Source organism: Adelges cooleyi, unplaced genomic scaffold, assembly GCF_023614345.1.
Source record: "Adelges cooleyi isolate 19-005CV unplaced genomic scaffold, UGA_ACOO_1.1 ACOO_flye_CR_arks_rails_tigmint_CR_PRNA_651, whole genome shotgun sequence".
NCBI lineage: Eukaryota > Metazoa > Arthropoda > Insecta > Hemiptera > Adelgidae > Adelges > Adelges cooleyi.
This window is the reverse complement of record NW_026096352.1, coordinates 7,508,472-7,534,449: the sequence shown is the minus strand read 5'-3', so window position 1 is coordinate 7,534,449 and position 25,978 is coordinate 7,508,472. Positions and strand designations below refer to the sequence as shown.

At 28.6% G+C, this 25,978-nt stretch overlaps 3 protein-coding genes and 1 long non-coding RNA gene across 5 annotated transcripts; 2 read left to right on the top strand and 2 right to left on the bottom strand.

The window, feature by feature from the left end:
* Positions 1 to 264: 264 nt before the first annotated feature.
* Positions 265 to 7,678, bottom strand: LOC126844937 (armadillo-like helical domain-containing protein 3). The gene is made up of 16 exons (XM_050583447.1): positions 7,381 to 7,678; positions 5,821 to 5,913; positions 5,556 to 5,618; positions 5,339 to 5,479; positions 3,131 to 3,272; positions 2,882 to 3,015; positions 2,660 to 2,815; positions 2,423 to 2,589; positions 2,151 to 2,363; positions 1,873 to 2,087; positions 1,585 to 1,817; positions 1,347 to 1,473; positions 1,197 to 1,272; positions 1,047 to 1,125; positions 662 to 784; positions 265 to 555 (listed from the first exon to the last, which is right to left on the bottom strand). The coding sequence occupies exons 2-16, from the start codon at positions 5,902 to 5,904 to the stop codon at positions 460 to 462; spliced, it is 2,049 nt and encodes a 682-aa protein (XP_050439404.1). The 5' UTR covers positions 5,905 to 5,913; positions 7,381 to 7,678; the 3' UTR covers positions 265 to 459.
* An 82-nt stretch (positions 7,679 to 7,760) lies between these two features.
* Positions 7,761 to 11,747, top strand: LOC126844949 (uncharacterized). 2 transcript variants are annotated; one of them, XR_007686659.1, is made up of 4 exons: positions 7,761 to 8,462; positions 8,525 to 8,698; positions 10,928 to 11,098; positions 11,570 to 11,747. It is a non-coding gene; the product is annotated as an uncharacterized LOC126844949 (long non-coding RNA). The 2 variants fall into 2 exon arrangements; XR_007686660.1 differs by lacking the exon at positions 10,928 to 11,098 and having other exon boundaries at positions 7,766 to 8,462.
* A 1,174-nt stretch (positions 11,748 to 12,921) lies between these two features.
* On the bottom strand, positions 12,922 to 13,396 carry LOC126844948 (28S ribosomal protein S21, mitochondrial). The gene has a single exon (XM_050583467.1). It carries the CDS (start codon positions 13,279 to 13,281, stop codon positions 13,018 to 13,020), a length of 264 nt encoding a protein of 87 aa, XP_050439424.1. The 5' UTR covers positions 13,282 to 13,396; the 3' UTR covers positions 12,922 to 13,017.
* An 11-nt stretch (positions 13,397 to 13,407) lies between these two features.
* LOC126844936 (G patch domain-containing protein 1) lies at positions 13,408 to 21,777 on the top strand. Its single transcript, XM_050583446.1, has 9 exons — positions 13,408 to 13,650; positions 16,079 to 16,293; positions 16,358 to 16,506; positions 16,573 to 16,921; positions 16,999 to 17,218; positions 17,574 to 17,729; positions 18,161 to 18,395; positions 19,171 to 19,348; positions 21,129 to 21,777. Exons 1-9 carry the CDS (start codon positions 13,584 to 13,586, stop codon positions 21,657 to 21,659), a joined length of 2,100 nt encoding a protein of 699 aa, XP_050439403.1. The 5' UTR covers positions 13,408 to 13,583; the 3' UTR covers positions 21,660 to 21,777.
* Positions 21,778 to 25,978: the final 4,201 nt, after the last annotated feature.

Sequence of the window (25,978 nt, the reverse complement as noted above, 5' to 3'; positions counted from 1 at the left end):
ATTTAAGTTTTATTAATATGCCTTATCCCTTGAAAGTTCACCATTAAATTTATTATCTATGTTATAATTTTTTAATAATAATTGTAAACAGCATTAAATACTAAGTAGAATCATGAGTCTTTGGTATGTAACACAAATAATCATTTACATAGTACACACATAAATGATAATCAATAATCAATATATTATATAAAATATAATTTAAATAAGCTGTGAATAAGATAAAACTATACAACTATTAAAACATGTAAGTGAAAATAAAAAAATAGTTAAATAAAATACCATGCTATAATAATATTTATTTAAATTTATTAAATAAATTAATATTATTCCCATTTAGAATTTTATTGACTAAAACAATAGCACAATCCTTAGTTATATTAAAAACTACGTTTGATCACATTAAAATAGTTTTTAAAACATGGCATAATACTGTTATTATTGAATGTACTTAATAATCTAGTTAGTGTACAATGTGAAATTTTGCAAGACTTGTTGTAAATCCATGTTTGTGTGTTTCAATGACTGACGAGTATCTTTAATAACTTTACTCGTCTGGAGAAAAAAATGAATATAAATGATATGTTTTCAATTTTTTATTAATAGTACCATTGAGTATATATTGTATACTACAATATATGTACTCAATGATAGTACTCACCATTAGCTTGATAAGCATAACACTTGATAGATCATGAGTTGATTTGTTGGAATCAACACTTCCCAAACAATCAAGCAGTTTCAGTGTTAATGTATCATAATTATTTCGGACCACTTCTAAAATCTAGCAGGTTTATATAGCAAAACATAATATTATTTTACCAGGTGTACATAAAATTTTCTCATAAATTTTAAGAAAAATAATTTTTTTTGATAGAGATTGAAATGTGAATTAGGATAATATAATAGTAGTTTCTTTATGGTAAATTAATATAAAATTTAATATTTACTACTCTTTTAGCGACCACAGATATTAATTTTGACTAAATTTACTACACTATAAATGACTTGTTTAAAGTATATACACTTGTATGATGTTTACTCACATCTTCACCAACTGGTGTTCTAACTGAATTTTTCTCAAGCCAATTATCAATTTTCGGTATGTAGTGGTTGATGATGGCTCTGTTAAAGAAATAAATATAAAGTTATTTTTTAATTATTAATTTTATATGTAACAATTAACTTATATTAACCTGATATTTATTAAAGAGTTGGCTAATTTTGTAGCAGATGTTTTGTGTTCACCTAACGTTGATGAGTTTCTTGATGCTACATTAAGGATTGTTTTATCATTATTTTAATTAAAATAGTGATTATTTTATAGATACATATTAAACACTTACACAGTACATAAATGTTATCAAATACCGTATGCATTCTAATGATTTCATAGTATAATTCATCATAACTGCTCGGTGATGGTAGCAACATATCACCATATGTAATGAATAAGTTAAATATATTAACAATCTGTAAATACAACATACATCCGTATATACGCCTATATCTAATTTGTTTTTTACAGATGGCAATAGTATATGTAATAATAATGTAAACATTTTGTTAAAAATTATTTTATACCTGAATTCCTAAATCAAAAATATTCATCTCTTGAGAAAGCTGATGTTCATAAGTCATTAAAAATTTCAGTAACATAATTAGAGAACTCCACAAATCTTTCCAATTGTAGCTTAAACGCACACTGTTTCGTTTTTGATAGCAGATTAGACGATGAATAATGCTTATACATTTCATGTACTGTTCGAGAGGTAACTTTTTCATCATGTGTCCCAGCATAAATTCAATCATCAAATCTAGAATTAATATTTAACATAAATAAAGCTTACAATTTCTTAATTATTTAAGTACCTAAAAGTGCAGCTGCTAATGGTTTTGATGACTTATCGGGTACAAACATATATCGTCTATTAGACGATCGGTATAAATCAACTTTGAACTGTAAGTTGACATCATGCATTAAAGAGTTAGCAAACTGGTCATCAGTAATGCTCGATAATATTATAAAACATAACAATGAATTGTTTGCGTTAGCTTCAGTCTTTGTATCTTGCATTACAATCGAGCTAGTAATCAGAAATAAAAAATAAATCAACTAAGAAAGGTAAAACATTATTTTAATAACTTACCAATATTGAAAGAAGGTGACTAGAAGATTGGAAAATTGATTATCTGTTGGCGGTTTGAGATCTAAGTTAGCCATGGCCTCAGACTCTGATTGCTGCATAACGCTTGGATGCATTTCATAGCCGTTAGAAATATGGCAATATGTTAATGTAGTCATAAAGTTACGGTTGCAATGTACAGCTTTGAATAAAGCAATAAGTATTCCACTCATTGATCTAAAATGTTTAACTTAATAAAAACAATTAAAAAAATAACATTATTATCATGATCATACCTTACTCCTTTGGGGACTTCAATTGTATGTTCTTCATTACTCTCTGGCAAGAACAGCATATTACTAACTACATTTGTAAATGCATTAAACCATGTATTATTTGACTGTTGTGCTACTTCATCAGATCGATATTGTCGACAAATTTCTTTTAATGACCAACGTATAATCTACAAATATAGTCAGTATAATTTTGTTTTTAAATATATTTATGGTGCGATTGAAAAAATTATTTTTTACCTGGCTATAACCATTTAAAACATCTTCTTTGTCAAGCAATGACAGTTTGACAACATATGGATTAGTTTTTTTATCAGTTTCCACATTCATTAATAATGTTAACAACAATATTGTGTCGTAACCATGATATGTTCGGTAAATGTTATTTGACATTATCTATAAAATGCATAATATAGTAACTATATAATGTATATTTAATAAATAATTATATTTCGTTTTTACTTCAATCAAAGGTTCAAAAATACTACTCGTCATTAAGTGACGAATTATTATGTTTTCATTGAGATTATCTGTTCCAGTGACAATAGTTAGTAAAAACTGTAGGCACAAATCTTTAACAACAATACATTTAGGTTCTATAAACAGAATTACATACATTTGACATTATTATTCAGATTACATTAAAATTATTCAGATAAATCATATCACAATATTATATTATAATAGATGACATATTAGTAATTAATTTACCACATAACATTAAATTGCATTTTGTCAATAAATTTTCAAAAACAACATCTGTGTTTTTCGGCGTGACTAGAATAGATGTAAAATCAAAAGTTCGATTAATTCTGAATTTTTTATAAAAACTGCTTATTATACTTGTCAACGTCTAAAATAAAAATAAAACATATCCAACTATTTATATATTATCAAGACTACTACTACTCAAAAGTAACCAAAAATAAACAATATACATATACATATGTATAAACAATAAATAAAAAAAGCCAGTACAGTGGGGACGGAGAGGTCACAGGTCTACAGATCTTATTATAACTAAAAGTGATAAAATATTTTACATGTTTATTCAATACTCATAATCCAGGGTAAAAACATGACGGTTGTCAATGTTGGCAGCAGGGTATACGCTCCTCACCGGGCTCTAGGTAAGGAAACGAGTTAAATTACAATATAAATTTGAAATATCCATGATTTATCCTGTTGGCTGTCGTAGTACATTGTTTTATAGTATGATGGTTGTTGACAAAGAAAAATGTATTTTACATTATAAAATAGGTTACCTATCAATACAAGCTCCATCCAAATTTTACATTTTACTATTAAACTAAAAAAAGCCAGTACAGTGGGGTTGGGGCATAGTGGTAACGGAGAGGTCACAGTTCTACAGATCTTATTATAACTAAAAGTGATAAAATCACTTTTAAATAAACACTTCAATGCAAATCTGTGGATGGTATATTCAAACCAGTTAAATAGGTGTAGAAGATATCGTGGGACCAACAATAATGTACTTAAAATTTAATATTTAGTCTTGTGCAGAGTGGATATGATAAGGGTTGATCGTCTGTCTATAAACATATGTATTGTCATAGCTACCCATATATCGTAATTAACAATATAATGAAAATCTTTTCGTTACCTGTTGACTGTTGATTCACTCACACATAGCAACCTAGAAACTGACTACGGTCAAAGTGTAAATTTACCCTATTTTTGAGGATTTTCCTTAATAAAAAAAAAATTTTACTACAGATTTTTGAGAAAATTGTATATGTTATAGTTCCATTTTAGATCTACCTTCGGTTTAATTTTCAGATCTAAATCTCTATAACTTTGCTTGAAAAAGTGAAATAAAGAAAAAAATTCTATACCTTCTAGGAGAAAGCGTTTATGATATTTATGGGGTTTGTTAATGTTTATCGATAGTACTATGTTTGAAAAACAATTCATATAAATTAGAAACTTTTTCGAATATTTTTAAAAAAGTTATAGAGCACTGTAATTTTAAGTTGAAAAATGTGTACATTTTTTGGGTGTTTTTTCGATTTTGATGGGGAAGGGTTGCCTTTTAAAATTTTTTAGCCAGATAAAGTACCTTTCAGGTATGATTTCTGATCTATAGAGTTGCTACACAAAAAAATCGGTTCAGCGGCTTACGAGATATCGTGGGTCCAGCCACAAAAAAATAATAAAAATACAAACACATCATTGTAAAAACAATACCTTCTCAGCTCCCCACCGAAGCTAAAATTATTCTTCTTATATTTTATTGTAATTTTTAATCAAAGATAAATATGATATATTCAAACTAGTTTGTTGTCTTTTCTTTTGCTTTAGCAAAATACTTGTAACATGAACTATAAGTTAATTATTTACATAGAGGTCAACTTATTAAACAAATCATAAAAATTACAAATTATTTAATTTTATAATGAAAATAAAAAATATATAATGTGTGTAATTTTTCTTTTAGCATTCAATCATTTATATTTAATTAAGAACAAATTTAATTTCAAAATCTTCTGTTAGAAGTACACCCAAATCTTTTAATAAGTCTTGAAATAAGTTTGATTTTTCAAAATTAGCCATACTTCAATTAAAACAAAATATATGTGTAATCAAAAATAAAGTTGAGTGAGGTATATAAACAAACAACTTTGACAGTTTGCACAGCAATATTGACGATAGTGGAAAATAAACATGAATACGTTAGATAAGACGTTTTTCATAGAACTTTTCAATACTGTAAATATTAAACGATATTTGTAATGAAAAATGTTTTACCCCGCCCGACCAATAGAAATATGTATGTTAACCTAATTATTCTTGTACATAGGCCTAATGTTGTTTGACAACTGGAAGAAAATAATGATTTATATACATAAATTTTTGTTTTTAATACTAATATGAAGTCTAATACACTTAAAAATTTACCTTTAAAGAAAATATTATTCGTAGTTGATGTTCCTGTTCAAATGTTTCAATGCACTTGAGTAACAGGATTCGCATATTGTCTTGCAATAAAATAAGTTGATCAATAGTTAGTTTCTCAATTTCTGATTCAATATAAGAAGTCTAAAATATGTAAAGTAAACAATATATAAATTAACAAATATTTTAACATAGACCAACAAAATTAATTTTGATTTACTTTCGGTTTAAGTAGAAAAAACTCATCCCAAAAGTTTTCATTATCTTTTACAATATCTTCACCCTGTTATTGGAAAGACAGTTATAAATTATAACACTTAAAATTTGTACAAATTATATTCAAACTTAGTAGCTAATGATTGACAACTTGTCATGGATGCTAATTTTACAAAATAACCATTTTATGATGGCAGGGTTGGCCCTTTGAGATCTCTGCTTAAGCTACATGATATAAACTTTATAAAAAAATATTTATTTTAACTTACTCTGAAAAATGATTCATATATTTGCACAACTTTTTCTTTTAGCTGTGGTTTAGACCCAGAAGAACTTTTTCTATGAAGCGCCATAGTACAAAACTAAAAACAAACAAATTTATTTATTTTTATTGATAAAACAGTAAAACACAAAAAAAAGAATTTGAAAATAGCAAAAAAGTTAAGCACAACAATGTTTTTTTTGTACAGGTATAAGAAATATCTAATGTAGGTAATTACTTAAGTTAAAATGCTAACGATGAAATAAAACAATGTAGAGGTAGATAAAGGTAACAGCTAATGGTCGATGCGACTATGCCCCCACCCTTCGTGGTCACTTTTTTTTCTAGGGAACATGACAGCTTCCAGAGCTTGCCACCATGGGGGGCCGCGGTCGTCTCGTGCAGCAATATTCTTAAAGTTCAAGTGGCTGTAATTTTTTAACTAGAAGAGTCCCCCAATATCTGACTTCAGATTCAAAATTAGTGTCAAGAACACTGATCTGGCAAAAAATGGTTTTCAGTAAAATAAATTTCTTCCCACTCCTCTGCACCAATTAAAGTAAGAATTGCAATTTTATTCAAAATGTATATAATTTTACAACTATTCAAACTTTGAAAATTAAATTACTCGAATCCTTCAAAATTTGAACCCAAATTATAACACTTGATTAACTTCTCAAATTAACCTAATTTAGATATTTAAATAATATAGTTAAAAAGTTTTTCAGTCGAGTCTGCAACCACAAAAGAGCATTTTCATGTCTCGTTGAAGTACCGTATAAATTTAGATAAGTTGTGGAATTATAATTAAAAAAAAAAAAATTACATAGAGCTTCCAGTTACAGCATAAGGCCAAGGAGATAAAAAATTATGTACAATCAAGTTTCTGGCCAAAAGTAAATTAACATAGAGAATTAAACTATTTTGAATTTATTATTTAGTCCTAATTTGAACGTTGAATGTACAACATATCTCTTATCTCATATCAGATAACAGCGTAACAGATTAACATTCGAAATGGATCCGAAATGGTCTTTCGTCGTCGCTTTGTAGTTTTTGTTACCTTGAGGCGCGTGACAGCTTAACGCTTTTTTGGTAACACTTTTTTTCGATTATGTACCGGCTAATTCTCACCCCCAACCCCATTCCCATTCTCACCCCTAACCTCATCTTCAACCCCATTTCTTTTTTGGTAACGCTTTTTTCGTTACGCTCTTTTGGTAACGCTTTTTTCGGTTATTTGCCAGGGTTATGTTCCAGAGCTAAGACATGAAAATGTCAAAAATTAACAAAAATAAAAAAGTTTTATAATATCCAAGACAGCGATAAATAATAGGGTCAACTTGACTCTAAGATTAATATTAAAAAATACCGAAGGGGAAAGTGAAATGTAGCATAATTGCTTTGCAGTACATTAATTAAGGTATAAAAAAGAATTTGAGATTTATAGGATATTATTTATACATAGATTACGATAAAATATGTTGAAAAATTAGGCACAGGGAAAATATTTTTGCATATTGTGCCTAGATATGACACTGTATAATGTGAAACTAAATCTACTTACATCGACTGGTAGAGGAAAATGTATCAAATGTTACACTGGTCAAGCACAAAAACGGAATAACAAGAGTATCGGAGACATCTCATCAACCATAACAATTCAGAGTTCGCATAATTTGTTACAGCCTACACACAAGAAATCTTCATAATATTCAATATAATATTAATTGTTATGTAATGCAGAAATAATTTTTTTTTATTCAAAAAATAATTCATTTATATTATAAACGTTGACAACCTCAACACAGATTAAATAAAAATTAAAACCAGAATATAAATAATTTTTACCAGATTTCATCGAATCTGTGTTATCAATACAAATAAATAATAATATCATATGATAACCCAAGTAGCTGTTAGAGATCTGTGAAAACTGCAAATCGATTACAACTTGCTTTAATCACAATGGTAAAATACATAGGCCCGCAATGTGTATAATTAAGTTATACAGTTGCTTATATTTTTTTCTCGTAAGAAATACAAGGCTGCCCGAGAACTTAAGTAGTCATATTGCTGTTTTCCCGAGTTCCTGACATAGGTGTATTTTTTTGTCTTGGTAAACGGTGTATATCTCTGTGTTATTTTATGTAATCGCAGTTATCACAACAAGCATTCAACCACCATAGTCAATATTTATTATTTTGGCAGTGGTGTTGTTATAATATTTTGATTTGTGGTTTAATTTTTTATTTTTATAGTACCTACACTATTGTTAATTCGTGTTCTAAAATAAATTGGAATAATATGCTCTTAGTAATAGTTTAGAAATGTATCCAAACGACGTATGTAATTTATTTTTTATTTATTTGTGCTGATATAAATAGAAATTCATGACTATCGTCCCATGATGGCAGCGTTGGGCCCTAAAGGCCCGTTAAGTTTAATGAGGATGATAAATAGAAATTATTTTGTATTAGGTTGCGTGGTATATTTTACACTTCTTGTTTTTTTTATCAATAAAGTGTTAGACTTATACTCAAGTTTTATTTTGAAGAATGTTATTGAAAACAGCCACATCAGGTTTTTATCGTAATGATAACGATCAACATGCTACTGCGAGGGAATTTATTTAAAAATTGCAGAAAGGTTAGTATTCTGTTATTTAGTGTTTATCTAAAATAAAATTATATTTGTACTTCTTTGTTTAGGTCATTATATCCGAAATGATGATGGGGAAAAAATTGAAGTATCGAGAATTTTTCAAAAAGCAATACATCAAAGAAACAAAAAATGTTGAACTGGCCTGGTCCATTGCGAACAAATGCTTTGTTTGTATAACCCAGTATCTTATAATAATAAGAAAACTCAACACTAAAACCTCAGTAAGATTATACTTTTGATTCTAAATTTAACATTAATATACGCTGTGTCTATATAAGAATGTAATTTGACTTCTAATATTTTATAAAAGTAAAAATAATTATTTTCTATGGCAAGAAAAACATATTTAAAGACGTAGGTATAAAGCTAAGATTACTGCTTAATAGGACCATGTTAGAGAATAATATTCTTATTAGTTATTACATTCTTGATAGCTTTGAAAGTGGTTTTAAAATGGATGTACTACATATTTACAGACTTCTTAAAAGCCCTCAACATAGTTGACCATAGTGTTCTTATTGATGCTTAAAATCTCTTGGTGTTGGCAACCCACTTCTCTTCTTGATTGGATCACATCTCACCGCTAGTAGACAGTTTATTGATGTTTTCCGATCAATCAAAATATATCCTCGGGTCCTTTATTTCTTATACTTCTGTAAACTCTATTATAAAGTTCTTCTCATTTGCAAAAGTTCTTTTATTTGCTGACAATATTAAAATATATCTCCGAGTAAATTTTCCTGATGACTATTGTTTTTCACAGTCTAAACTCTACTCTCTGCAATTGGATTAAGGGATCAACTTGTCTTATGTTTAAAAGTGCAACATTATGTTTGTCTACTGAAATTGTTTGCCCTTTTATTCTATTCCTAATAGCCCAATAGTTTGCTCTTTAAATAGGTCACTGTTGTTAAAGTCTAGGTTATTATCTTAAGTCATCTGTCATTTGACTATCACTTCAATGTCACTGTGCGTAGAACGTTAAAGATCTTATTCAAAGAGATACTAGAGTTTTTACTTCTACTCCTGTCTCTTAGCTCTGCTTAATTCCTAGCTTCTCCTTTACAGGAGTATGGAGTAGTGGTATGGTACCCATACTCATGAGTCATGACCAAATAAACCGACATGATCGTTAGATATTACTGTGCAGGGTAATTCTTCTCCAGATATGGAAAAAGAAGTATTATTGTTACAATTTCTCATTATAACATCTGCAAATGCACAAATATAGGAAAATGTAATTTAGATATCAGGTCTGTTTGTTCAATCATGTCCATACGGCATACTATCCTATGTTCCACGAAGAGCATGCCTGTGTAGAAACTAAAATATATTACTCTTGTGTACTCATGTCTGCATAGGAGAGTATTCGTTTTGACTTCTGCACAGACATGGTTTCCTTTTGTGTTCAATCCCACTTCTCTAGAAATTTTTTCTTATTCTACATTCCTACCCACCGTTCCTTCCATGGGAATAACCATCCAATACATTATATGCTTTGTCACTTAAATTTACTATACGCTGAGTATATTATACAAGTTAGGTTGCATAATTTGTTTAATAACCTAACCTTGAATTTTGTTTGTTTAGGTGTAAACAAATAAATAGTAATATGTCATAGTTTGAAAAATGTAAAAAAAAAAAATTGTTTAGTACATCTCTAAATAAATTTTATCTTAAGTTGTATTTATTTATTAACAGAAATTTTCTTTTTTCATTTAATTTCATAGAGACAAAATTTGTTGAAAATATCAAATCTTCTTAAACATTTTTAATATACAAATATTATGGTATGAATGATTTATAATTTGACATTAGAAGTGATTAAAGTGTTTACTTATTAAAAATAAATGCATTTAATTTATTTTACCATGTGGTGATATGTATTATGAATATTAATCAACTTGCGTATAAATAGCTCTTGAACAAGAAGGCAAAGATGAAATTATCATAATTGCAGTGGCGTATATTTAATCTTGCTCTGGGGGGGGGGGGAGTTGTAAAAAAATAATACTACCTAACCAGATGTTTTTAAAATAATAAACAACTTTTTTCCCACCAATTAGGTGATTTGATGGAATATTTTTCCGAAAAAAAACTCGATAGTTCGATTTAAAAAAATAACGAAATTTCTGGAATAGTCCCTTAATTTAAAAGTACAAAATTGCATTTTATATTTTTATCTTTGATAAAATTGTAAATTCTAAATTATATACTTTCAAAAAATAGTTTTAATTTTTACTTATACATTTTGTTTATTTTGACTATTTTAATCTGGGAGTTCAAACGTTTTTGAAAACGGTTTACAAAAACATTGTAACAATTATACAATAAATACCTATAATATATCATTTTTTCACAATTTTTTGCTTGGCTCTAGGGGGGTTGAACCCAGACCCCCCCCGTATTATACATTTATTAAAATTAAATTTCCATCATTGAATATTTAGAATGAAAATGACAAATGAGAAGTATATTGCAGCAGAAGAATCTAATATGGATGGGGAATTTGCTGATAAATGTATGATAGTGAAGTAGAAGAGAAAGTGGCATTGTCCGAATTTCTATATTCAGAAGACAAAAAAGAATAAATAGAAGTTATGTATCAAATCTCTAATTATGTAAGTAAAGGGGCTCCTATTAGAAAGCACATAAGTTTAAAAATCACTTTTTTTTTTTGTATTTTCTCGGACCTGATAGTTTATGCAATGATAATGGTGTGAAAAATAGCTTATGTCAGTAGCTTGTTTAGATTAGTTTCTCTGAACATCATAAAACTAAGCAATTTTACTTTCTTCTCATATTAGAACACCTAGATAGGCAGTATAAGAATTATTACTAAAACATTTGTGGATAATTTAATTTTTAAAAAAATGGTAAGCACCTGTGCGTCGACATTCCGTGGCGCAAGTGCCCAAGGGTTAATAAATAAAAAATAATAGTTATTAAACCAATTGTTAATATCCTGTTTTTGAAACCTTCTTGGTTTTTCATGTAAAATTGCAATTTTGGAAATGTTCTTATCCATAAGAGCTCATTTGTTGAATATGTTAAATTATGATTCTAATAATTTATTGTATGATTAATTACAGAATATGGCAAAGAAGAAATTGGCGAAATACAAAACAACATCTCATATGTTTTTATTTTTTTATTATTCAGTTTTATTTTTGTATCATCAAAAAATAAGATACAAAATCTTAACTGTGACTAGGATTTTTATTTCAGTAACAATGTACCAATAAGAATGAAGAACAAGAATTTGAAGATCATGGCTAATATATTTTTTTATTATTAATGATAATAATTATTACTTAACTTATATCTCATTGCATTAAAATATACAATGTAATATCTACAACTATGATTTTTCCATAAAACTTCAAGAAGGAAAATTTGTGTAAATAATTTAATAAGAAACACATCAGACGATTATTAAATTAAAGGGATAGTAAACGAAATATTAAGAGTTAAAAAAAAAATGAGTACTATTACGTTATTAATAAAAAAATATAAATACTTAGATTTTTATTAGGTTCTTTAACTAAAATTCAACTCAACTGAGTTAGTGAAAATAATTGAACACTGTCATCTAGAAATAAATCTTGATTTACATAATATGGTTGATTGGCTTTTTACTAAAATTTTATGAATATTGCAGTTTGTTCGTTACATTTGTTATTTTTTATTCATTCTATAAATATTTGTATTATATTATTGATTACGATACATGGGTAACTATGGCAACAAATTATTTTAAAAGAAACAACAGAAATTGTGGTTTTTGTTGATCATAATTATCATTTAGCTTAACATTCCTTTAGACCAAACAATACCACCGTGAGATGGTTTCTTGGCAATTGGTATCCATAATACTTTTATAATTATGTATTTATTTAATTATGTGTATTTTTAAATTTGTGGGGTTGAAGCCTTGTTTCTTTATTACCTGTATTTTCCTAACTAGACTATTACCTATATCAAAGAGATGCAAGCCTGAAGCCAGTTACTTTTTGTTAGTTTTAATTATTGACTTACCTGTTAATTACAACAATTTTGCTCGGCTGTACAACCGAATCAATGCAGAAATGTTGTGTCATTTACGATTAAAATATAAGAAGCTTTTTGTCAGTAGGGACAAGAGTCACTTGACACCTTTTTTCAGACGTCTGTTCCTATCGCTGCTAACACAAAATGTGCTTGTTTAAGAAAGGGGATGCTTACAAAAAATTAGAAATCTTAATCTATGGATAATGCCTATTCAACTACTCATTTTTTTATGTTTTAAAACGTATCCAAACATGTTTTAAAAATTAGGTTACCTAAAGTAGCGTAACTGAAAGAGAACAAAAATAAAATATTAGTTTAACATGGTTTTACATATTATATGTAATGCTTATGCCTTATGCTTATAGTCAATGTTTAATAAAATGCAAAATATAACAAGTGTTGGTAAATAATATCAAGACATCTTTATTGGTATCATAACTATTATTTCAAACTATACATTTTTCATTGAATTTTTGATTACATTACTAGTTTAGTAACATCCAGGAAACGGTTCTGGTCGATTTTTGCGCAGAACAAATTTTATTTTTCTATCCATGTCTTCATTGTAAATGGCTTTGCATTTTTCGAAGTTGACGCGTCTTCTCATTTGAGTGGGTTTTTCATAATAACGAGTTCGTCTATATTGATCCAGAAATCCTTCAGAGCCCATGATGCGGTTTAAGATACGACAAGCTTCATCAACATTCCCATTGCGCACTAGAACTGTCCTAGATATAAACTTTAAATGCTTCATAATGTAGTTATTATGTCTGAAAACGTAAGCTTTATATTATTATAAGAAATAAGGATTATTAAATACAAATTTAGTTTTACGCCGGTTATCACGTTTGTCACGGATATCACTAATTAATGATAACATAACCAAGATTCATTTTGACCATGGACTAAGATCTTGGCTTAATTCTTGAATACAAAGTTTTATCACTACCAGTAGATTTAAGCGTATTTCCTATTTAGAATATTGTTGTGGCGTGTAACAATTGAGTCAGAAACATTATTTTAATTAATCCGATTTTGATTTGTGAATTGTCAAATATGTCTTCAGACGATGATGAAGATGAGTATATTGTTTATGGATCATTACTTGATCCCATTCAGGAAGGTGAATATTATAATACATATTATCTTCTTTTTCCTCTTCTCGATAGCTTAACAGTCCATTAAGGACCTGCACTGCCACTCGTAAACCTCTCCATTTGTCTCTGTCTAAGTCCAGCCTAATGTTGCATTTCCATCTATCAGTCTCGTATCCTTTTCTACGGTGTTTTTATTTATTTTTCCCATTAGAACATTCTTTAATACATTTCCATTAGCTCTCCATATATGTCCTAACCATTGCAGACGTTTACATCTTATATATGTGATTATATTGGCTTTTCCATATAACCATACACCATAGGCCATACAGCTCTTCATTATGTCTTTTTTCATATACTCCTTGGCCGTCATTGAACACCGGTCTATATATATTTCTTAAGATTTTCCTTTTCCATATAGCAAGTTTTCTATTGTCTTCTTTTGTCGTGGACCAAGTCTCACATGCATAGGTTGCATAGGTTACTATCGATCTAAGATAGCTTGTGTACAGAGTAATTTTTGATTTTCTTGATAATAGTTTCGATCTCAATAACTTGTTTATGCTAAAATAACATTTATTTCCATTTGATATTGTTTCTTTTATTTCCCTATGCATGTTGTTACTATTGTTTATATTAACACCCAGGTATTTGAAATTATCCACCTTTTCAAAACTCATACTTCCCACTTTCAGGTTAGATTGGTCTGCATTTCTTCTAGATAGTATCATAAGTTTAGTTTTTTCTTTGTTGATACATAAACCCATGTTTTTGCTGGCTTCACTTAGTTTAGAGAGTGAGTGAGTAACTTCTTCTCGTGTATTTGTTAAAAAAACTATGTCATCAGCTAATCGGCTTTGCCCCGAAAAAAACTCCTACGTGCTAAAACTTAATTGTTCAGGAAACACTTAAACGTGTAAAACGATTTATAGTAGGTAATACATAGGACGTTTTATTTTTCATTTATTCTACAATGGAGATAGCACATTGGAGATTTTATCATATGATAGCTTATATTTTTCTGTATCCAGGGATACAAAAACCTCAAAATCGTAAACTTGGCACATAGGAGGTTTTTTCGCGACAACAACGATATGCTAAAACAGTTTTTTCACCAATTAGTTCCATTTTTTGGTCTTCATAAGATTCTCCTACAACTTAATCGAGGTCCAAGTTAAACAAAGTCAGAGATAAAGCATCTCCCTGTCGCAGTCCTGAACTGACCTCAAAAGCCTATGATAATCTCTGTAGGAAACTATACCTTAAGAAATTTCTTGTCGTTACACATTTTTACTAAATTTACATATTTTGTGGGATTCTAATGTATCGTTGCTTTCCATAATTCTCGTCTATTCACTCATGACACTGTCATAAGCTTGTTTGTAGTTAACAAATACCATATATAGGCCTTTATCAAATTCATAGTATATCTTCATTGTTTGTCATAAGGTAAATATGTGGTCTACAGTGGATTTCTCCTTTATAAAACCATATTGGTATCTTCCTATGATGTCTTCCACGTACGGCATAATTCTTTTTAAAAGGAGCGTCGACAGTATCTTATAACAAATATCCAATAAGGAAATTCCTATGTAATTTTTTGGGTCTAGTATGTTCCCTTTTTTATATACAAAGCATAATATTGCCGTGTTCCACTCTCCTGGCATTACTTTGTTTTCCCAAATTACCTTTATCATTTTCCAGATTTCACTTTTAATCGATTCTCCTCCATTTTTTAGTAATTCTGCTACTACGTTGTTTTCTCCAGGTGACTTGTTGGTTTTTTGGTTCATTATGATGTTATTAATTTCCCGTTTTGTCGGGGTTTCAATGTATGCTTCCGCTGTACTATATTGCATATTTATTTCTTCAGATAAGGATGTTGGTGGTGTTTTATTTAGTAGGCTTTCAATATGGTTTTTAATTCTTCTACTATTGATTCCTCTTTTGTCACTAACTCTCCTAATTCATTCCTTAAAATCCTAGTCTGTGGTTTATGTCCTTGTTTAATGCTAGCGGTCTTGCTGAAGAATCTTCTGGGGTTATTTTTATTTTCTTCAATTTCCTCAATTTTTTTTTTTTTTAACAACACAGTCTTTTTACACTTCTTAGTATCTTACTGGTTTCTTTATTAATGTTTTTATATCTTTCTATGCTTATCTAACTCGGGTTCTTGATGGCTTTTTCTCGTAAGCTGTTTCCTTCCCTCTATTGCTTCTTTTTGCATCTATCATTAAACCATTCCTTTTTTTTTATTATTCCTAAACAATTATTGGCACTATTGACTACTGCTGTTCTGATTTTTTTCTACATCTGTTCAACATCTCCATCTGTACCTCTGTTGGGTTTTTGTTGTTTTGCAGATGTATTCCTCCAGAACCTCCCTAACTATATAATATTCCATTTTAAAATATAAAAATAAGTAGCACTTTCTTTATTATAATTTTTTTTCAGATGAGATTGTTAAGCGTAAAGACGCTGAACAACAGTTCGTAAAGGATGAAAATGGAAGGCGACGGTTTCATGGAGCATTCACTGGTGGTTTTTCTGCTGGGTTTTATAATACTGTTGGCTCTCTCGAAGGGTGGACACCGAGTACTTTTAAATCTTCTAGGGATTCTAAAGCCTCATTAAAAATTCAAAATGCTTATGATTTCATGGATGAAGAAGTAAGATAAAATAATGAATTGAATTTTGAAAAATATGTTTTCTAAATTTTAGTTATCATTATAGGACAAAAAAGACATGGGAATTGACCCATCTAGTTTGAAAATTAAAGCTGAATATAGTGATAATTCTTCAAGGAAACGTCAACTTCCAGAAACAAATTCTGGTCCGATTCCAGGAAGACCTGTTTTAGGAGAAATATTAAAACCAATAAGGTAATTGGTAGTTCATAGTTAATTTACACATTCTTTTATAGTTTTAAAATGAAATTGTGTTTACAGGGACACATGGGGTGTTGAATTACTAAAAAGTATGGGATGGAAACCTGGCCAAGGAGTAGGACCACAAGTCACACAGAGAGAAAAATTACGAGCAAAAAAGGAATTAGAAAATGTTGGAATGAAATTTTGTACAAATACAGCTTATGATGATGACGATGATGAAGTAAATGAATTGTTGGGAAATATTAAAGTATCGCCATTTGAATATGAATCTATATCTATCAAACCAAAAGTTGATACATTTGGCCTTGGTTATGAGGGGCTTAAACAAGCAAAAGTGTCTTCAAAATCAACAGTAAATAACAAATATAGTAAACTTACCGTTGGAGGAAAATCTATTCATGGACAAGTAATAACTTTTTGTCATTAATTTAAACTTAACTTAGTTACTTTACATTAAAAAAAAATAATTTGTATGGAATATAGGCATTTGGTGTTGGAGCATACGAAGATGACGATGATGATATTTATGCAACTGAAGATATGACAAATTATGATTTCAGTTTAGAAAAAAAATCTAAAAATGCAAAAAAGATTTCCATATTAGGACATGTTGATTCTGAATGTTTAGAAACTTTTATTCTAGAGGATGGCATCCAAAAAGGATTATTTGATCAATTACCATCTCCTTTAGAAATACCTCCAGGTATGTAGTTGATTTTGTATTACTTTCTGAATCGTTATTTGATCACTAGGGGTATAATAAGCCCCATTTAAAGTGTGAGTAATCAAGAGTTAAATATCGCTAAATGTTTAAAAAATGGTTATTTCTTGTAGTTTTATACACTTTAATATGCTTTGTGAACTATAAAAATAATAGGGAAGAAAAAAAATACCTTTTAGTAAATTGGTGGTTTGCTAAAAAATAAATAAATAGAGTAAAATTTTTTATTTTTTTTTATTTTATGTAACAATGTATAGAATATAAAAGAACAATTTTACTTTAAATATTAGATTTACTTTACCTCTATAAACTTAGTTATTTTTAATTTTGCTTTTAGAGTGGCGACCACAAGGAATGGCTGGAAGAATATTAGGACAATGTCCAGCTGATTTCTTTAGTACCTCAAGTAATTTTAACTCAAATGTCAATACTAGACAAAGGGAAATAAAAAAGAGTGAACCACCTCCATCTGTAGAAGAATTTATTAAAAAAGGTAAGATGCATAAGATATTTTTAATTGCTTTCTCTATCTTTGATGAATAGTAGATCAATAGTAGTAGTTAGTAATAATTTAGTTCTAGGGTTTATAGCTTTTAAAGAAAAACAAGAATAATATTGTTATTATTTTTTGTACAATGTTTCATTGTAAGCTTATTAAATATATTATAGTTTGTTAACCTTACACCTATAGCTCATAAGTAGGAGTAGCAAATTAAAAAACTGTATCATCATTATTGTGGTATTCAGAAAAATAAATAACTCTTAATATTATAAAACGCTGTTTGTTAATTTTTATTAAATGAAAAATTATTTTCCAATAAATGATTGATAAAATAACTAGATATTATTTTTGCATGATGTCAAATTTGTATGAAAGAGTTTAATTTCAAAACAATAATTATATGTCCATACTTTATTTTACAGAAACTCCTAATTTATTGTCAGAAATAATATCTGATAAGTTTACAAGAGCTGTTTTACCAGACGATTCTACAAATGCACTTATTCCAGTTACACGGACTATAGATCCTGCTTTACAAAAACTTAAAGATGCAGCGGACAAAAAAATGTATGGCTTCTGGACACGTAGAAGTGAATCATGGATTCCTGATAAGTTGCTTTGTAAACGGTTTAATGTTCCTGTACCAAAAACTACAGTGTATGTATGATAATAATTCACAATATTAATTATGTTTAAAAAAAATTAATTTGTACAATTATAAATTATTGTATACCAGCTGTCCATGTACCCGGGTTGAAATATACAATTGCAACAATTGTATGTTTGTGTTTAATACTAATAATTAATTTTTTAACCATTTCGATTTTTTGTATTTTGTACATAATCTTTCAGAGTAAAACAAAAGCAAGTTTTAATTTAGACATGAAAGTCAAAAATGAAAAAGGTTAAAAAATAATACCATGTCAGAAATTGAACTAGAAATAAATGTCGAGTAAATGCTATATCTACTCTTATAATCTAATTCATGACTTGGTGCTATTTTTTTTTTTAATTTTTGATTTTTATTCCAAAATTGTTTAGTAGTTTCAAAAATTATTGTGAACAAAGATATGGGACTCCCTTTTATATATAAATAGTAAATTTGTCAAACGTTCCAAGTGCCGAAGTATAAAAATTTAACTTTTGATAATTTGATTTGTATTTTATTCATTATTGGAAAAAAATTGTAAATTTTTCAAGTGAGAAATAGTGAAAAAAACAATCATATTTAACACTTAAAAATATGTTTAAGTGTTTCCGGTAATGAATAAAATACAAATAAAGTTTTTATAATTTTTATACTTTGACACTTGGAACGTTTGACAAATTGACTCTTTATATATAAAATTGATAAGAAAAAATTAATACATGATGATCATAAAATGTATTTACATTTATTATTTAATTAAATTTTTTTAACTTTTATGTTTAGAATAAATCACGAAGAGAATGGAAAAAAGCACGGAGAGTGTAGCTTATTTAGTTCTTTGGCATTTGCACAACCCGATCCAATATTTTATGAAAGTCAAGTATCTGACACCGCATCTTTGGAAATTTGTGATGTAAAAACGGAACCTAGTCAAAATACAATTAATGCTTCTACAGTAGTGGTATGTTTTATTATGGCAAAACATAGTATATTTTACAACATCTAATTGTATAAAAGAGTTTTATTATGGTTATTGTTAAATAATAAGATATTTAAATATTACTTAACATCTGAAAAATTGGTTTTAAAAGACTTGTAAAACTATGTTGTATGGTGGAAATAGTTTTAGAAATTAAGGTTTGATTAATTTTTTACAAAATTTGTTAGCTTGTTTGACCGCGGTGTGGGTCGTTTAACTTAGTATTGAGCTTGATTTCTGTGCGCTGTGCAAGAAATGTCTGCTCCTACCTTAACTACCTTTTTGGGGGTTTAGAACTTAAGCTGTAACCAATTGGGTATTACCGGTTTTTATGTTACCTAGTTATTTTGATGGTGGAACATCTTGGCGTGATGTTAAACTTTGTGGGCATTCATATAACGTTTAAAAAAAAATTTAAGCAGATTGTGACAAATTTTTTAATCTACCAAGAGACAGTAAAGAATTTTCCTAAAAAGTTTAAAAAATATAAAGTTATACACCTAAATAGTCCTAATTATTTATACTTAAATGGTCACGCAAAATTTCCCATCTTCCTCAGGGTCGGATTTAATTTTTGTACAATGTGCCCCTGTTCACATAAGCCTGTTTATTTAGGGAGAGGGGCTTTAGTAATATGTACTGAAGTATCTTTGAATGCACTTAAGACGTGTATTTAAGGTCTTTTCACATGTATGGGATCGTTCCAAATCCTTTTAAAAATATGAACTAAACTTTTTTTTTTTTATAATTATGTACATACGCATCCGATCCTAGTTTGACAGATCGGAAATTTTGTCAGTGACCACTTTTTTAATTGGAATGGAGCCGGATCTGATATGTGTGAAAGGGCTTTTATACAAATGGATAAGATGTAGATATTAAAATAAAATGGTTACTGTATCATTTTATGTTTTATGACTAAATTATATGAAGGGCACTTCATATAACGGTAGTTGTCACATAATGAAATTTTTTTTTTCAAATAGTTTTTTACAATTTATGCCAATAATTTGTTTTACTTATGTCAATAGATTGTTTAAATAATTACATTTATTGTTAGAGTAGCATTTAATGTGATTTTTTTTGTTCTTATGTAAGAGGTAGAGGAATTCACAAATTTTGTTTTTGTTATACTCTAAAGTTTTCATATTGTGACAACTACCATTTTTCCCCTGTGCCCTTCATATGGTTGACATTGTCTTCAGCATAAAAAAACCCTTTAAATCATAAAAGCTTGTTAGCTCATTTTAAAATACGTTCAAATAATATAATAAAAAAGTAACTAATTCTAATGTAGGCAAAAGCATTTATTGGTAATGTCGGGCATTGAGGTTAGTGTGGTCCCCGCCTCCTCATATCATCATCATTCGTTTTTTTGTTGTTGACTAGAGCAAATGTTCTTTCTCGCCCTCACCAGATCTATCACGATTTTCTGAATCTCCTCATCATTTTTCAGTAATTACATTGTCATCTGTTAAGACAAGTAAAATATTTCTTTTGTTAAGATTTTCCTCTAGCGGCAGGTTAAAAAGAATTGGTGACAATACATCTCCTTGCATTAGTTTACTATTGATCATAAAAGAAGATTATATCTCGTTCATTATTTTTACTCAACTGTTTGTCCTGGAGTTCCACAGTTGTACCATATTGATAAGTTTAGCTGGATACCAGTGTGGGTACTTATTGTTATTTTGCATATATTATTATTGTTTACCTAGTAAAAATGTCTTCATTTAACAGTGACTGAATTAAACATTTTCAGGTTACCATCCCTGAAGTTGTAGAAAAACCAAGTGTTGATTTTTTCAAAGATATATTTTTGGATAACAGTGACGATGAAGATCTTCCAGCTCAATCATCTGCTACTGATAAACCGATAATAAGTTTTGATAGTAATACAAGTGATGATGCTAAAACTTCAACTATTACTAAAGAGTTTTCAAAAACGAGCGCTGAAACTAGTACACATTTTACTTTATTCCCACCTAGAGGAATATTTGCAAATTTAAATTTTGACGAATTATTTGACAACAAACAAGATGATGTGGTTGAACAGAAAAACAAATACGAAACCAAAAACACACCATATGAAACAACGGGACCCTTGTACAAACCATTATTTTTACCAAATAATAAGACTGAGAGCTTGGTCCAACCTTACACACTTCCTGAAAGCCAATCTGATGATGAATGGGTTGAGAAGTCTGAAGTGACGCTTGAGAAATCAAATCATAAACATAGTAAACACAAAAAGAAGCATAAACATAAAAAGAAATCGCACAAGCATAAATAATAATACAAAGTATAAAAAAATTATTTCCTTTAGCATATGGCGCCAAAATTTATATTTTTAAATGATATTTTTAATTTATTTTTTGTATTTGCTAGTATGTTTATTAGTATATAAACTCAACACTACTACTTTAGCAAAATAAAAATGAATTTCTTTCTGAAGTGTAAATTTGTTTGTTATTAAAAAAAAATAATGTCGATATAATTAAAGTATGTGCCTTACTCAGTCTAGATACTTGATAATATTAGTGTACGTATTTACTATTACCAAAAAATTAATCAATACAGCAAAGTATTTTCATATTGAAATTTAGTCTGGAGTAATGATGCAGCTATTTACTGGTCAAAGATTACTGGCACCATTACCTTTTGTTCCTGGTTTAAGAATTACTACTACTTTTGCTTTTAGTTTATCTTTAGGACTATTTCTATCTTAATGCAGTCATTAAGGATCGGTCAAACAGAAAGCGACTGTCCGCGCGGACATGTCCGTCCAACTAGTCCGCTGGTCCGCTGCGGATTAGGATAGTCAAACAGAATGCGGACAAGTTTGAGCGAACCAGTGTGAAAATTGCCACAACCAAGAGTGTACTGCTGGTTGTTTTTTATTTTTCACTTTTTTATCTCACATTTTCTGTTTTCATTTTATTTTACAAAATGTCTAGCAGTTCTTCTGACAAAGAATTGCTTCTTCTGCTTGCCTTGAGTCAAGCAAGACGAAACAAAGAAAATGGGTACATGAACTAAATCAAAAAAGAAAATAATTTGGGGAGTTTCACCGACTATGCTGTATTCTCAACGTTCAAACTAGAACTGAACTAAATTGAATTCAATAATTTAAGAGGTCATCTATTTATGAATTGTTTTAAGCCAGATTTTAAACACTAAAATATTAGCCAGAAACTTGATGTTTTAATATACTAGCTACCTTAGATATTAGCTTGTTACTGCTTGTTAATATACTATATCATTCTATATATCATACTATATCTATCTATGATTATCTATAATTCCACCACTACTTTAAATTAATTTGGTACTTCAACGAGACATGAAAATGCTCTTTCGTGGTTGCAGACTCGGCTGAAAAATGTTATTAAATTTTACATTTTTGTGAAGTGTTGATACCAGTCTTTTGCCGAATCTGTCCATTTTTCAGTGGATGCCGCGTATCATACAAACAAACGCATTCTTCAACTAGATCAATCAATCGTTCCGTTTCATCGATCATTTTCAGTGCACAATTTTAAAATGAAAACAATTTTAAAATTAAGTACAATATGTTGTCATCCATATTGTTTGTATATATTATGTTCGATAATAATAATATTCTAGAAGTGCTGATACGTGTGGAAAATCCAGTGTATTGTCTATATTAAATATTTATTATATTTTTTTTATTTTACAAAATTATTCCAGTCCGCCGAGAACTTTGGGAAAAAATACAACCATCCGTTTGTCCGCCGCGGTAGGCCGCTGTCTGTTTGACCGATCCTTAAAACTTTGCCAAAATTAAATGCCTAGTTTTTGGTACAAATTTCTTTATTTGTACAGTCAAAATGTCTTCTACTCCAGCAGCCTTCTTATACTTCTACTAACACTACCATTTATAGCCTTTTGTAATTTAACTATTGTAATTGGGTTCTTAAAATTTTCCTCTTCTCCTTAGATTACTCTAGTAATTTTAGTGTCACTTTTTCTTTTCCTGTATTATCATTTATTATAAGCGTATGTTCTATTCAACTTAGGTTGATGTTAAAATGATCTTTTGCTTGTGTCTTTATTCAAGTGTTTTAGTATCTTCCAAGTCTTACTACTATTCAGAGCCATGTATAGCTTCTCTATCGTCTTTATCCAGTTTTTTCTTTTCTCATTTGCTGTATGTTTATCGAGGTTTTCTCCTAGCCGTATGGTTGTTTAAAAGAATGGGTCTTTCTTCTATTCCTAGTCTTTTATTAAATATTGTCCTAATGACCTAATCCTGGGATATAATTTTATCTGCATCCCCAGGTAAGAGTTGCATTGCTATCTTTTGAACAGTTCTAAGAAAATATTCATAGTTGGTTAAAATGTATTGAACATGTTTTATTTTATCTAGCGTTTTGGAAAACTCATTCCATCTAGCCTTTTTAAAATTAAACCTTTGCTAGAAAATAATGGTTCTAGTTTTAATACAGATAAACCTAAAACAAGTTGACATTGTGGAAATTAATTAATGTAATGTATTTTGAAGGCAAACGAAATTAACATTTATTTTTTGATTTAGACATCCATCAGCAAAGTTGGAATTATTTTAACTTAATGTTATTTGCCACAAAAAAACTAAACTTGATGATCCCTCGGTATCATTTAGGTCAGGGTCTTATGTACTAAGCCTTTTATTAAAATACAACTTTCAATTACTCCACCGCATAAAACACATAATTTCAAATGTAATTGTACAATAATTGGGAACTTTAAAAACAATATCTTATACAGGTTGGATTAATATCTTGATCACACTTTTAGCTTACCGTTTTCACGTGTTTTTTACTATCTGTTTTTTAGATTTTGTTTTAGACCTTCGATTCTCAACTAAATGTTGTTATGCTTCGATAGGAATCATAATTTTTGTAATGTTCAATCAAATTGCTACCTTCTAAATTATACTGCTAGTAGAATTAGAATTTAAAAATATTGAATTTTATGACATTATTAGATGAAGTCCACAATATGCCGTGTCGTTATCGAAATGTTTTCAATTGTTTCAATTTTCATTTACCTGATATGATAATGTGTCTTTTACTTTATATTCATCCTGACAGTAGATAATTTGCTACGGTTGAGTGCCGACCACTTAACGTTAATAAAATGCAATTTATGGAAGTGCTTCTGTGAATGGTTTGCCTTACAGTTTGTATATATCAAACGGATAAGAAAAATTTTAATGCGTTTCACGCGGGTTCTTTCTAAGAGTTTTTTAATTTTTTTTGGTTGTATAGATGATTTTATATAAGTAAGCAACACTGAGCTTAGTTCAGCTTAAATGCGCATCTACTATAATATGATAGAACAAGAATTATAATAAATATTCGTCCATTTTAAGAGGACGTCTCATCGATGATTTTCAATGGTAAAAATATATTTATGCTGTATCTCGCATTACTCGTAATGCAAAATATCGTAATCAAGTACCTTTCAAATTGTTTTTGAAGATAATATACCTATAATAAAAATAATAAAGGACACAAATTCCGAGAAAATGTTTTTTTTTAAATATCAATAAGAAAAAAAAAAGTTAAAAATATTTAAACATTTAAAAAAAAGTATTTTTAAAGATGATGAAAAACGCAAATAAGGTTTGCCTTCGGAAATTTTGTCTTCTATCTTTTTTTTAAAGGTGTTTTATCTCTAAAATAACTTTGAAAGGTATATTTTTCTGTTCTAAGTGAATATGTTTAAATTAAAACAATCATGTTTAAATCGCTGTCAAGGATGCTGTAATAGCCCTAAGAATAAATTAACTACCAAAAAATAGTCTTAATTACTAAACAAATAGTTTTAAAATTGAGCCACAGTCATTGCCTTATGACTATAAGAATACTATAAGAAAAAAAATTATAGCCTAATGTTAAATTTTAGCAAAAAATTGCCTTTACAATGCGCCTTAATAAATGCTAGTGTAGAGGCCCCTTAAAATAATTTTTTTAATTAAAATGTATTTTTTTGACAAGTTCTTTCTAATGAGCTTAGAATCAACTTTCTTTTAATTGCTATACAAAATAAAAAAAGCATAATATTCATAAAAGTAATTATCATTTTAAATTATGCCTAGGTAATTAAGTACATTAATATAACCAAAATATATCTTAAAATCTATCTATATAAAATTATATAAAAATATATTAAAATATAATGTAATAAATACATTAACCAACTTATAACTTAGAAAAATGTGTTTTAAGTGAAGAATTCATGTTTATTTAAAATAAATCAGCTTAACTTAGATAAATTATATACAATTTAATAAGTATATATGTATTTATTTATTAGTTTATTTTAATGTTTTTTGTTCACACGAGACAGAATTAATGACAAGATAGAATAAAAATAGCCGCTTAAGTTGTACAAAATTAGGTACACGTAAACCTATGTCCGTTATCCAGTATTTATTCGTACCTAGCGTATTTAATACTCTATTTATTGTCACCATAAGTAAAACTATGGATCAGATTAAGAGATTTTAACCTAATCTAGTAATTTGATTTTAGCAAATTCGTTTATTGAATTTAAATCACAATACTATTAATTATACTAGTAATACAGATGAGCGATAGTTGT